Genomic DNA, 15,029 nt, shown 5'->3' on the forward strand with positions numbered 1-15,029 from the left:
TTGTCTCTGCCTGCAGCCTTCAGGTTTTCGTGGTTTGTGCCAGCTTTTCTATTGCTACCTCTGTTTCAGTTTCCTGCACTATTCATGAATGCACATTTGGCCTACACACCTGTGCACAGTTCAGTTTGGGAGATACATCATGTGGGTAGTAATCATTCTGTTCTCTGCCCTAATTCTCAGGCTAATGAGAGGAGATATTCTAGAATACTTTTCAAAGCAGCAAATCTCTTCTGGAATCCTGGCTGTATGTTAAGCCCAACTCCACTGCTTGGAATCTCAGCTCCCTTTTCAGCTCAGATATTAAAATCCCAGCCCTTAAGTTCAACTTCTGATTCTACTTCTTCAGTTGCCTCTTTAGCCTCACCCTTTACTCACCACTTTTTAGCATTCTCTTTATTTCTGGTATTTGAGAATTTTAATTTCTTGTTTTAGTGCTTAGTTGTATATTTCAACTTTTGAAATATATTTTATTGAGCTTTATCTGTGTTAGGAATGATTGGTGTTTTCCATATCAACTTAGTCCATCATAGTGATAAAAAGTCTGGCAAAGAGAATTTTAAACCCCAAAGCAATAGAATGAAAATCTTTCAATAAAAGTGTTGAAATTATTTGCTTTGATACTTCTTATACTGTCTTTGTTTACTCATTTGTGATGGGCCAGCATTGCCCTGTGGTTGACATTTCGGAATTAATGGACAAGAGCATTGGGATTAGATTTAGGTCCTCACTCTGTTGCTTGCTAATTGCAGTCTTGGGGAAATTACTTAAATTCTCTGAGCCTATGATTAGCTGTAAATTTGACATATTATTATTTGCCTGCTTCATAGAAGTTTTATAAGGATCAAATGAGATATTAGACTAAAAAATATGTTAAAGCTTAAATCACATAATGTAAATTTATGATATTATTAATAGCAGCGTCAAGGATTGAAACCATTAACACATTCATTAAGAAGGTTTTAAAATATTATGTGAAGAAGAATTGTTTGATTTGTTATTGTTATTTAGTTGCTGAGTTGTGTCCAACTCTCTGTGACCCCCATTAATGAAAAAAAAGATCCTGTTTCCTGGTAAAAGCTATCATTCTATGAAAATACCTAATAAGGGAACTACATGGAAACATTCAAATATTCTGGAAAAATTTAAGACCAGCACTTACACTGACAGGCAGTTATAAGTTTAATAGACTGTGGAATTCATTGTGGAGAGAGAAACTCTTAGCAGTTAAAAACAGAGAATTGAACCTGAAAGTCATCACTGCGTTTTGTTATTGTTTATTCAAACAATGAATACTGAAAGTCCAATTACTATTTTGTGCGGAAACATAAAATCTTTATATAATGCAGAAAAGATGTCCTCATACTTGAAAATATTGAAAATGACAGACCTAGCCTATGGAAGTAGTCCACTAACTGGATCCAGACCCTCTATCCTTCACTAAAGCCTATTGTCTAAGGCAGAAGGACTGTAGCAATGCTCAGTGATTATCAGTCAACTGCGAGGTCTATCTCAGAGTATCTGTGGTCTACTCATAATTAAAGTACTAAGTTTACAAGTGATTTACTTAAAGAAAATTAAAGATTGACTCAAGATGGCAGACCGATCATACACCTCTATCACTGCATACTAAATCTCATGTGTGTGAGAGTCACTCAGTCATGTCCAATTCTTTTGCAACCCCATGGTTGGGGCCCATCAGACTCCTCCATCATGGGATTTTCTAGGAAAGAATACTGGAGTGGGTTGCCATTCCCTTCTCCAGGCGATTTTCCCAACTCAGGGATTGAACCCAGGTCTCCCGCTCCTGCATGGCAGGCAGGCTCTTTACTGTCTGAGCCACTGATTTGGGCTAAATCTCATAAAAATAGTTAAATATTGGAATTCTTTTAGTCTGCCATGTAATGCGATACCGCTATTCCAGAGTTCTGGCTTTATGCAAATTTCAGTTCCAGCTTTCTACTTTGGAGGCTATAAGGTTCCAACTCCGTTCCAATGTGAATTAAAATTCAAGTCCAAAGCCTTTAAAAAAAAAAAAAAAGTGTATGCTTTAACAAATTTTTTTTCAAGTCCATAGCCTTTAAGACCTCTCTCCAAATCTGCTAACAACCTCCATTCCTTTCCCCAACACACAATAATGAGGTAGTCTACAAATAAACTTATTTACAAAACAGAAACAGATTGACAGACAGAAAAAAACAAACTTATGGTTACCAAAGGGAAAAGAGGGTTGGGTAGGGGTAAATTAGGAGTTTGGGATTGTCAGATATGAACTATTATATACAAAATAGACAGAGTCCTCTGGTACAGGGAAGTATATTCAATATCCTATAATAAACCAAGATGAAAAAAGAATATGTACATGTATGTATAACTGAATCACTTTGCTGTACACCAGAAACTAACACAGCTTTATTATAAATCAGCTATACCTCAATAAAAAAATAATAAGGTAGTTTACAAGTGTTGACAAGGAGAGATCTTCAAGATAGGAATTGATACATAAAATAAGCAAGTTCTCTGTTTTGGAAATGCGGATTTCTCTGTTTTGTGAGCTGGGCTATGAATTTTATTGCTCCATTTTATTCAGCATTTCAACATATTTGTAATGAAAAGGATTCACTATTTGGTTTAATTTGCCATGTTGTAAGAAGCAGAAGTCCCCAATACACAAATATTTAATAATGGCATTTGGTTGTTTGCAGTCTATTAAAATGTCTTTAGTGAGGGAATAAAGATATACCTAGAGTCTTACCAGTACTATAGATAATAGAGTGCAACTGATAAGTTCCCCTGGAAAGTTGTTGTGTACGTAAATACTCTTTTAGGCATCAGAGGAATACTTTACCTACTTCCACTTGTGTGCAACACAACACACCAATACAACAAGCTTATAATAGATACATTTTTTGGCACAAAATGTATCAAAGAGAATAACTGGAAGAATTAACCATACCAAACTGAGCCCAAAAGGCAAAGAGTGAGTTAGTGCTAGAAATAATTTAAGTAAAATAGAAATCAGTTTAGGAAATATTTTGATATTCTAGGTATTCATGCCTTTGAATTAAGTGGGTATGTTTGTGTATCTTTTACTGGGAGGAATGTTTGTAGTTTTCACACTGTTAACTGTGCATAAAAGGGTTCAAAATTTTAGAATAAGGAGGAAAATTCAAGCATATGGGAGAATGTTATCCTTAAATTTAAATTTTATTTATAGTAATAGTGATGATGTGGTTACATTGATCACTGATCAGTGTGCATGATCTCATGCTTAATATCCTTATGAAGTTGCTATTATCCTAATTTTATAGATGAGGAAACTGACTTCTAGAGAGGTTAAGTAATTTATCCAAGGTCACATCGCTTATATGTGCTGGAGCCAAAATTTCAACCCCAGTTTGATTCTAAAGCCATGATTAACGACTATCTAACAAAGCCTCTCATATTTGTTAATTACATCCATTGTTGTACAAAACAAAGTTGTTATATTTATAAATATAACATAGAAATATGTCTCATGTCTATCACTCATTGAAGACCACACTTGAATTTTTGGTGTAGTTTATTATCCCTTTTTCATTTTCCCAAATTGTAATTTTTGAGGTTATTGATCAAAGAAAAAACAAATGTGAGGGCCTGTATGACGATTCTGAAATTTCTGTACATTCAAAGGTTTATTTTTTTTTCTGAAGAAGGTAATTTATCCTGATTTGTCTTGACTTTTTATTGGTGGACTTAAAGGATCATGCCTGGTGAGAAGAGCATTTACTACAGCTATTTGAAAGACTTTTGCAGTCTTCTCCCTTTTCTCAGGCCTTCTGGGGGAGGCATTGGCTGCCACTCTGATGTCTGTTTCTGATAAGTGAGTTTTAGTCTCTAACAACTCCTGGGAATTTTGTCGGCAGAGACCGGGTGAGATCATTTTGCTTTCCGCTGAGTTTCCTTTCTCTGTTTTTTTGGACTGTTCTGATGAGCATGACCCTGAAGCATTCAGTAATACCTCTGTTCTCTCAGGAACTGTTGGCCTACTCCCTGGTTTTATCTCTGTCTGCACAAAAACTCCATGTCTCTGGAAAGGAAAACAAAGTTGATGTTAACCAGGGCACACAAGTTGCTGGAAGACGCAGCTGTGACCTGAGTTCATGTATTAGCTCAAGTCCTGGTTGAAACAGGCTCTTACTTCTCTGCCTGTTCATTAGCTGTCACCTTAGTCTGAAACTGTAGACTGCAGCAGCATAATAATTATTGGTGAACCATTCAAACAAAGTATGAACAAAGGTGCACCAGAAAATGAACAGGAAAGAAAAAACAAAGTCAGAAGAACATCTCATTACCTCTCATTCTCAATTTTTCTGTCATTTGGATTGTATGAGACTATTCATATCAAATTTCCTTTCTTGCTCTTTGGGTTGCTATGGAAACAGTAGAAACTGCGGTTTAAAGACCTAAGGATTTATGATTGCATCACAAACATCTATTAGTTCCAACAACTAATAGTTGTTGTGAAATGTTATTATTAGCCATTGTGAAATATGAAAACAAACATCTGTAGTTGGTTAAAAAAAAATCCAGCAATTGGCTATTACATTACTGTTTCAATTTATAAACCTGATATGCATCCCCCTGCTACACACATCAAAAATTTATCAAATTGCTTTGCTTTCAGTTCAGTTCAGTCGTTCAGTCGTGTCCAACTCTTTGCGACCCCATGAATCGCAGCATGCCAGGCCTCCCTGTCCATCACCAACTCCCGGAGTTCACTCAGACTCACGTCCATCGAGTCAGTGATGCCATCCAGCCATCTCATCCTCTGTCGTCCCCTTCTCCTCCTGCCCCCAATCCCTCCCAGCATCAGGGTCTTTTCCAATGAGTCAACTCTTCACATGAGGTGGCCAAAGTATTGGAGTTTCAGCCTCAGCATCAGTCTTTCCAATGAACACCCAGGACTAATCTCCTTTAGGATTAACTGGTTTGATCTCCTTGCAGTCCAAGGGACTCTCAAGAGTCTTCTCCAACACCACAGTTCAAAAGCATCAATTCTTTGGCGCTCAGCTTTCTTCACAGTCCAACTCTCACATCCATACATGACCACTGGAAAAACCACAGCCTTGACTAGACAGACCTTTGTTGGCAAAGTAATATCTCTGCTTTTTAATATGCTATCTAGGTTTGTCATAACTTTCCTTCCAAGGAGTAAGCATCTTTTAATTTCATGGCTGTAATCACCATCTGAAGTGATTTTGGAGCCCCCCAAAATAAAGTCAGCCACCATTTCCACTGTTTCCCCATCTATTTCCCTTGAAGTGATGGGACCAGATGCCATGATCTTCGTTTTCTGAATGTTGAGCTTAAGCCAACTTTTTCACTCTCCTCTTTCACTTTCATCAAGAGGCTTTTGAGTTCCTCTTCACTTTCTGCCATAAGGGTGGTGTCATCTGCATATCTGAGGTTATTGATATTTATCCCAGCAATCTTGATTCCAGCTTGTGCTTCTTCCAGCCCAGTGTTTCTCATGATGTACTCTGCATATAAGTTAAATAAGCAGGGTGACAATATACAGCCTTGACGTACTCCTTTTCCTATTTGGAACTTGCTTTACGTTAAGTGAATGATTTTACTAATTTGAACCAAATTCCAAATATTGTGATCTAAAATGATGACATCATTCTTTAGTTTTGATTATGACATGTGTTTAAGATTTTCATCCTCCTAATAACCATATTAGTTTGTTTAAATCAACTTTGAGAAAGATGATTGTGACTTGAAAAGGCTTGGAGTTCTAGCATAAATCTATCACCCATCATAAACTATTAAATAATTGATTCTAAACACTGTCTCACCTTTCCCCGAATGGGCTCATTGGGTGTTTTCCTGGCATCATATTGATGTATAAAGGAGATGTGTTCTTTAAAGTTCCTTTGAAGTTCTGCTGATGCATCAGGAGAGACAAGTGGAACTAAGGGGGAAAAAGATTTTGTAAAGGTCAGGATACATTAGATTTGTATATGGAAACATAAGTATTTATAATATTTTGCTTTATAAAAAATGCAAATGAAACTAAATTGTTTTAAGTATGCAAGGTTACCTAAACACATCTAAATAATACTACGATAGATTTATCATTCTTTCTCTATGAGAAGAACCAAATCAAAACAACCAAATTAGCCCCACATGTGGAATTGCTAGTAATTTAAAAAGCTAATATTAATGCAGTGCAGTTCAGTTTAGTCCCTCAGTTGTGTCCAGCTCTGCGACCCCGTGGACTGCAGCACACCAGGCTTCCCTGTCCATCACCAGCTCCCGGAGCTTGCTCAAACTCATGTCTTGAGTTGGTGATGCCATCCAACCGTCTCATCCTCTGTTGTCCCTTCTCCTCTTGCCTTCAATCTTTCCCACCATAAGGGTCTTTTGAGTCAGTTCTTCGCATCAGGTGGCCAAAGTATTGTTGGAGTTTCAGCTTCAGCATCAATCCTTCCAATGAATATTCAGGACTGACTTCCTTTAGGATTAACTGGTTTGATCTCCTTGCAGTCCAAGGGACACTCAAGAGTCTTCTCCAACACCATAGTTTAAAAACATCAATTCTTTGGTGTCAGCTTTTTTTATAGTCCACCTCTCACATCCATACATGACTACTGGAAAAACCATAGCTTTGATGGCTTTTAAAAACCTACTGTTAGATCTGCTTCTTGTACATATACCAACCAAAGGAAAAGCTAGGAAAAGCATAAGTACAATTTATTTGTTGTTGTTTTTTTTTTTTTACTACTAGAAAGGTTTTGAGAAATTTATGCACAAATTGCTCTCAGATAGCGCTGACAGATCAACTGGTAGATTCCAGGGCTGCTGCACCTACAGTTGAACACATAATTCTTTTCATTTCCCATTTACAGAGGCTCTGAAAATTTGCAAGAGTATTAAGCTCTCTAAAAATCACTTTAAAATAATCTTTTAATGTGGGTAATAGCTATCTATGTAGGGGTTCATTATGTTGGACTCTCAGTGTTAAAATTTTTTAATTTTTAAAACTCACTTTATTTCTGCTTTTAGCACACACTGTTATATAAGGAGTCAGAGTAACACCCAGTTTAGTGACATAAAATTCTGTCAAGGAAAAAATTAAAAATTTCTCCTTTTTATAGAATAGCATTGAAACATGTATATTATCATATGTGAAACAGATCGCCAGTCCAGGTTCGATGCATGAAACAGGGTGCTCAGGGCTGGTGCACTGGGATGACCCTGAGGAATGGGATGGGGAGGGAGGTGGGAGGGGGGTTCAGGATGGGGAACAGATGTACACCCATGGCTGATTCATGTCAATGTATGGCAAAAACCACTACAATATTGTAAACTAATTAGCCTCCAATTAAAATAAATACATTAATTTAAAAAATTTCTTTTTATAGAAAAAAACATACATAAGGTAATTACATACATATCACTACCATATCTATGGAGTGATAACAAGAAACTGATAACAGTGGTTGCTGCAGGAGGAAGGAGTTAGCTGACTGGAGGATGGAGGTGGAGAAAGGTGGATTCACTTTCACTCTTCATCCTAATGTACCGTTTGAATTTTGTACCATATGCATGTATTCACTATTAAAAAATAAAATTTAATTTTTAAAAAAACATGCCTTTAAAATTAGGGAGTGCATATAAAAAGGAAAAATGTTAGTAAATTTACATTTATTAAATATTCACAAATTCAATTCAATAGTCAGACATTAATATAAACTAATTTTACTAGCAGGAATGAAGCATTCAAACATTTATGTATTACATGATGTGAGATGGCATTCTTTTCCAACTACCAGGAAAAAATGCTAATTGATAACATTTCCTTGATTTCTAATTGAGATCAGATACTCAAAACTCATTTTCTACCTAATCATTACCTTTCCTTTAGGATTTGCTATCACACAAAAGAGAGCAGGTGCCAAAAATTTAACAAAAATTTGTGGACAACGACTAAATGGAGAAAATCCTAACCATAACATATTTTTCTACCAATTTGGAAAAGACTGTCAGTTTTGGGGTAAATGTCACAGTGCAGCTCACAGAATGTCAGTGTTTCCAGGAACATAGTCTGATAACTTTGTGAATAAAATGAAGCTCTTCTAAATTGAGGCATTAATTAGGTGGGGTCAATGGAGTATCCAAAGCATGGGCTTTGGGAAGAGATAGACGTGTTTTCAAATTCCAGCTCTCCCACATATCCCACCTGTGTCACGTTGGACAAATCACTTCTGTCTCTAAAATGAGGATAATAATACTTCCCTTTCAGAGCTGTGAGGATTAAGGACAGTGTCTATAATGTCTCCAGGATGATGGACCAAATTAGAAAGGGATTTCCAAGTTAGGCAGCAGGAGAGCTCTTTCGTATCCTGACAAAAGCATGAATCCAATGAACTATCAAAAGACTGTGAGAAAACTAAAGAGTTTAGTAAACCGGTACGAAGGGTTGGTGGCAGCTTGGGCTGGAGGATAGGGAGATCAGAAATAGCCAGTGGAGAATAGGTTGAAGAGAGCTTTTCAAATCTGCTCTTGACTTTCCCATACCTTACCTTAGGAAGATCACTATTTGCCTGAAGGCAGCAGAAACTGGCAGCAACAGTCTCGCCATCTGTTATCGACTTAGTAACATCATTGAAACAGCACAGAAATCCCTCCAGGGTAAGGAGCTGATGAAAATGGACACATGCAGCCCTCTTGGGCATTTCCTCCTCCAGCATTCCCCTAGCAACTGTCAGTGCTGGTGGATTAAAAACATCAAGAGCTTTCTCTCAGTGATGCCTCTTTTTAGGAGTTTAAAGGAGAAGGGAGTGGAGCCCTGACTAGAGCATTGGTCTTAGTAGGGACAGAAAATAGAGATGGTCAAAACTGGTTTTGTGGGGCCTGACGTACAGCTGGCCCAGCCTGACCTTCGTCTTCTTGCCTTAAATTCACTGGGAGGCACAAAATCCAAGCTCTGGTCTTTAGCCTTGCCCTCACAGAGCTTGATAATTCCCCTTGTGGAATATGACCTAAAGTTAAACTAGAGAGACACTGTAAAAGAAAGACAACAAAATTTAAAACATGTATTATGTGAAGGAGAATTATTAGAACCTATGCACCAAGAATAGAATAAGCATAACAAATATCCTCAAAGATATAGAAGGTATTAATATAAAGCAAGAATGAGAACATAAAAAAGAATCATGTAAAATATTAGAAATGAAAAATTAATAGTTTAAGTGGAAATGAGATAAATAACAACATTTATGAACTAGAAAGTCAGACTGAGATGCTCTCCTAGAAGACATCTGGAAAGGTTAAAAAAATAAAAATTAAAAAGCTAAGAGACATGGATGATAAAATACCAATACTAGAATTCAGGAAATCTAGAAGACAGAAAATGAAATGTTTAAAGTAAGGATGATAAATATATCAGAATTAAAATCCAGAGGCCTCAGATTGAAACGGGTCACAGATTAGCAAACAGGTAGCAGGGTGAGAAGTAAGATGGAGCAGGTGAGGCCCATGGGATGCAGATTTAAGGAGGCACTTGCACAATGCTGGGAGTGAGTGCCTCCTTACATTTTGCACCCTAGATCTCTAATTTGACTCACACTCCTCCAAATCCTGCATGGTAGATAAAGAAAAAAAAACTTATCTTAGACATTTTATAGAGAAATTTAAAGTCATGTGAGACGAAGAAAAAATTTTAAATGTTTTCAAAGAGGAGAGGTAGATTACCTACAAAAGAGTAAGAAGCAGATTTATATCAAACTTGATAACAACAACATTGGACACATGATAACATTAATATTTTTTAAATATTAAAGGGAAAAATCTTTAAGCCTCGATTTTCTATATCCAGCCAAACTGCCATTTAATTATGAAGCCAGAATAAAAAATATTTGGAGGCATAGAAGGCCTCAGAATATTTCCCTGTAAAACAGATCACTTCAAAAAATTTCTAGAGGAAGAACTCACGAAGAGAAATAAATCAAGAAGGTTTATGTTTAAACCCTTATGTGCCTAAGGTTTATGTTCAACTTGAGTTTAAACATCAAAGAATAAGTGAAAGTTACTATCTACTATTATATTTAAAAATTAAAGGCTTAAGGAAAGAAATATCTTTAAATTTATAATGTTAAAACTAGAATATTAATTTAAATCATAAGTAACTATAAACTCTTTCTGTACACAAAAACTCCCTTAAAACATAAAAAAGATCTACTGAAACATGAGCCCTTCAAAGGATTAACAACTGGTTCACTTGTATACTTGACATAACAATAGAATCCAGATGACAGTGGAATAATACCTTCCTGGTGTAAAAGCTAAGTAACTATGGATCTAGAATTTTATATCCAGCTATACTTTCATTCATTAAAGAGTGAGGGCAATTCAGTTTAGACATTTTCAAAGAGAGGTGAAGAGTTGGCCATTCCTAAATTCTAATGGAAAGAACTATTTAAAGACATTGAACTAATGTGTTACATTGATGGCTCCAAAGAATCAGGCCTTCCAGTATTCACATCCTTGCACAGTCCCTCTGTGAATGTGAACTGGACTTGTGATTAACTTCAGTCAATAGGATGAGGCAGAAGCAATATCATGCCAGTTCCAGGCATAAAGTTTAAGAAAACACTGCATTCTTGAGAGCCCTGAACTGCCATGTAAGAAGTCCATCTACACTGCTAGAGAAACCGCATTCAGAGACCAAATGCAGAAGGAGAGGCCCAATCATTCCAGCATCCTAGCTGAGTCCAGTCCTCAGATGACCTGTCAACTAAATTAAGCCACTTAAGTGCCCACCGATAAGACCAGCCAAAGAACTGCCCAGCTGAGCACAGCCCAGATTGCAGAATCATGAGCAAATAAATAATTGTTGTTTTAAGCAACTAAATGTTGGGGTGACTTGTTAGGCAGATAACAGCCAGAAAGACTTCAGAAGGAAGTTAATTAAATCAATTAAATCATCTTTTATATAAGACCTCCCAGAATCTTAAAAGTAGTAACTTTAAAAAATATCTTCATGGAGACTTATAAAGGGGCAGAGAAGGCAATCTAGAGTACAGAAAGAAGTTCCTTACCCAGACATTATTAAAAGTAGACATAACTACCATATTCATTTATGCAAATATATGAGATTTTAAAAGAAGCCCACAATAGTGAAGATCATCTAAGTGGGAAAACATCAAAGAAGATATTCAAGTTCTTAGTGGTTACTTAAGAATTCAAATTGGACCCAAAATAATTACTTAAAAGAAACCTTGTTAGATGAGGCTTCCAAAAGTAAGGCAAAGTCTATGAAAAATATTTGAAATCCGCTCTCTGTTTCTTGGAAACTTCTAATTAAAATAGGAATTTTCCAAACAAGTTGGTGTCTAGCCATCTATATTTTATCAACAAAGGCAGGATTTGTTCAAGCACACAACTTGCTCCTCATATTAATGGGAACTTAGCAGTTTTTACTTTGAAAATTTTTCTAAACTTTTTGTTTGTATCTACTTAAGAAAGCATTCCTCAGTATAATTTTTCTATTAGAAACCCCATTCTTCAAAGTAGGATTTATTTTCATCTTAAATAAAAGATTATTAATGTAAAAACAACAGTACAGATTTTCAAAATACAGTGGAAAAAAAAGAAACTTGGATACAATTATAGCAAGAAATCATTGTTATACCCTGATACAAAAGAAGCAACACAAACTAAAACCTATTTTAGAAAAATATTTTTAGCACTGTATCTGAATTTGCAAGAATGTTAAAATATCAAGTAATTTATAACCAGTCAAAATTTCATTTAAGTTCAAAACACCTCCCTTAAAAACTAGATCAGCTTTTCCAATTTATAAAGTTTTATTATATAAAACCAAAAGCGAACACTTACTCCTACAGCAACTGGGATATGATGGAGTATAGCCATTTGTTGAACTGACCATGGATGGCAGCCAGGAAATTGTGTGGTGGTACAAGACATAAAGGGCACTTTCATTATCAGCACAAGATGACATTACTAAAATGCCAAAAGCCATGCGTAATTAAGTGGGCTGATGGAAAAGAATAACTATGAGATGATTTTATTAGTAATGCATGTTTATATACACATTTTCTGTCTGTATGCATATATATAAACATGTACACATGTATATATACATTAAAAATCTGACATACAGACTGGTTTATATACACATTGTAAAATGTTACATAAACTAAAATCATTCTCATCTAGTATCCAAACACCATCTAAACTATGAATAAATTGCAGGTTTATATTATGTTATTAGTTTAAGTTATATTATGACTTTAAAATAAATAATCTACTGAATAATATGAATTATCATTTAACTTAATCAATAAATAATTGTTGAGTCTGGGCATAGTGGTAGGACCTGGAATATAGTAATGATCTTGGCAATGAGAAATACCAATAAAAGAACAAGAGAGAGAGGAAGAGACAGAAAGAGGAAAAAGATAGTACAGTGATAGTAAAGAAATTAAAATGTCTTAAAGCCTTAAGGAAAAAAAAAGAGAACTAAATATGAGCAAAGATACTAACAAATTTGGAGGTTGGAAAGCAGATGGATAAGTGGCAGTTGACTTGAGTAGATCCCAGAAAACTGGAAGCTAAGTGCTTGTGGAGGAGGAGGTGGGGTGAAAATTAATCTAGTTCCTGCCCCAGTGTTTGGCATCAGATGCTTCTGAGGCCAGGAGCGTGCAAAGTGGTGCAAGTTGAAGCTGTAAACTGAAGATTGCTTGAGGGACTCCCAGATTTTCTCTCCCCTACTCCAGGCAGAGCTTGGAGGATTCCTCTTTGAGAAAACTGACGGACCTATAGACAGTGATTATGGTTGTTCCTTTATGAAATGGCCAGGTCCTGCTTGTTCATCCTAGAACAAAGCCTGTCTCTCTGTCTCGTCTTCCACAACGTCCCTTCTTGAACCAGAGAAGAAATAGCTGCTCCCAGAGAAAGTATTGGGACCGACTGGTTAGCTCACAAAAAAGTCAGTCAAGGCAAAGAATCACAGTCAATGATGAAACCATATCTAGATATTTTAAGCAGTCCATTTACCAAAATTTTATTGAAGTACAAAGGCATTTTCTTTGAGGAAGTGTCTGTTTGGAATTTCACTTTGTATTTCTTGTACAAACCACACCCTGATGCATCACAGAATGGAAACTTAAGGAAGCTTTTAAAGGAAAATGAGTACAGCGTCCTTCAAGATTTAAAAAATTCGCGCTCTCTCTTCTTTTATAGTTATTTTACCCACTCTTAATTAGCATTTTTAAGTTAGTGAATGACCTTTTAGCAAGTCTTTTCTAAAGCATTCAACTTTGAATGTCTTCTAGAAAAAACTACTTAAAAAAAAAAAAACCTCAGATCCTTGGAAAGATCTTTTTAAAACATAAATGATATCACTCTCCCCATTTAGAGCCTCCAGTTATTTCTCATTGTTTGTAGAATACATTTCAAACTCTGCTGTGGTCTACATGATCCTATTTGACCTGCCAGATGTACCGATTTTATCTCCTGCTGGTCCTGATATCATGGTATGGGGATTTAGAGAAGGAGTACATAACTCAGACCAAGAAGGTAGAGAATACTCTTTAAAAGTCATGTTTATTTCAGAACCAATCTTCGCCTGTGTACTTGGTTCTGAAACAAACATGACTTTCAGGAGATAAGTAGGTAGTGTCTGATCTGTGTGTTTGTGTTAGTCGCTTAGTTGTGTCCTACTCTTTGTGACCCCATGGACTGTGGCCTGCCAGGCTCCTCTGCCCATGAAATTCTCCAGGCAAGAATACTGGAGTGGGTTGCCATTTCCTTCTCCAGGACATCTTCCCAACCCAGGAATTGAACCTGGGTCTCCTGCACTGCAGGCAGATTCTTTATAGTCTGAGCCACCAGGGAAGTGTTAAATTTTCTATGTTGTGTCTATAGAGTGATGCTAAAAGTTGAAGACTACTATATAGTATTTACAGTATATTAACAATTATATGAATTTTGTTCATTTAATGACCAAATATTGTGCTAGTACTACATTTCTTTCTCATTTGATCCAATGCCCGGTGCCACTAGGGGTTAAAAGTTCTAGTGTACATGTCAAATAGAATCCTCTTTGCTAGGTTAAAAATGATTTCCCCTGAGATCTTTAAAGACACTAACTCCATTGTGCTCTTCCAGCAGTGTTAATTCCATATACTTATTCTTTAGGTGGTGACTTGGTTTTCTTTTAATGGAAACTTTTAGAATCTTTTTATAATTGTGGTTTTACAGTTTCATAGTGATGTGTAGGTGTGTCTCTCTTTTTTTTCCCTTCATATTTTGAAGTACTCAGTGGACTCTTTCAGTGGCTTTCTTTTAATTGGGAAATTATTATTATTTTAGAGGCTGTGTAGAATACTGGTTATTTTTAATTTAATATTTGCTGCATGGCATATGGGATCTTATAGTTCCCCAATGAGGGATCTAACCTGTGTCTCTTGCAGTGGAAGTGCAGAATCTTAACCACTGGACTGCCAGGGAAGTCCAAGTACTGGTTATTTTTACAGGTACTAGAGTCCGAGTGAGTTCAGACACCAGTTTTTTGCTGTGTAGCCTTGGGAAAATTATTTTTTTTAAACTCTTAAACTCTGGTTTCTTATCTGAAAAATGAGAATATTAATAGTATTGTGCTCAGTCACTCAGTCGTGTCCAAATCTCTGTGACGTAGCCTACCAGGCTCCTCTGCCCATAGAATTTTCCAGGCAAGAATACTGGAGTGGGTTGCCATTTCCTGCTCCAAGGGATCTTCCCAGCCCAGGGATTGAACTGCCTTGGCAGGCGGATTCTTTACCACTAGTGTCACCTGTACTATTAATATTACATCCATTATGTTGCTGTGAGAATTGAATGAGCTAACATTTAGAAGGTTCGTAAAGTACCTGGCAGATAGTATCTGCTTAATAAATGTTTAGGGCTTCCCCGGTGGCTCAGATTATAAAGAATCTGCCTGCAATGCAGGAGACCTGAGGACACGATTGAGAGACCAACAC

At 36.4% G+C, this 15,029-nt stretch overlaps 1 protein-coding gene across 1 annotated transcript in view; it reads right to left on the bottom strand.

Annotated features, from left to right (window-relative positions):
- Positions 1–3,652: 3,652 nt before the first annotated feature.
- LOC104989872 (chromosome unknown open reading frame, human C2orf73) overlaps positions 3,653–15,029 on the bottom strand; it is a 26,425-nt gene continuing 15,048 nt past the window's right edge. Inside the window, exons 4-5 of the mRNA XM_010841681.1 lie at positions 5,838–5,953; positions 3,653–4,066 (exon numbers count right to left, since the gene is read on the bottom strand). Of these exons, the coding sequence (XP_010839983.1) occupies positions 3,698–4,066; positions 5,838–5,953 (485 nt within the window). The 3' untranslated portion in view covers positions 3,653–3,697. The remainder of the gene's footprint in view (positions 4,067–5,837; positions 5,954–15,029) is intronic.

The sequence above is a fragment of the Bison bison genome, unplaced genomic scaffold (assembly GCF_000754665.1).
Source record: "Bison bison bison isolate TAMUID 2011002044 unplaced genomic scaffold, Bison_UMD1.0 scf7180017864166, whole genome shotgun sequence".
NCBI classification, from domain to species: domain Eukaryota; kingdom Metazoa; phylum Chordata; class Mammalia; order Artiodactyla; family Bovidae; genus Bison; species Bison bison.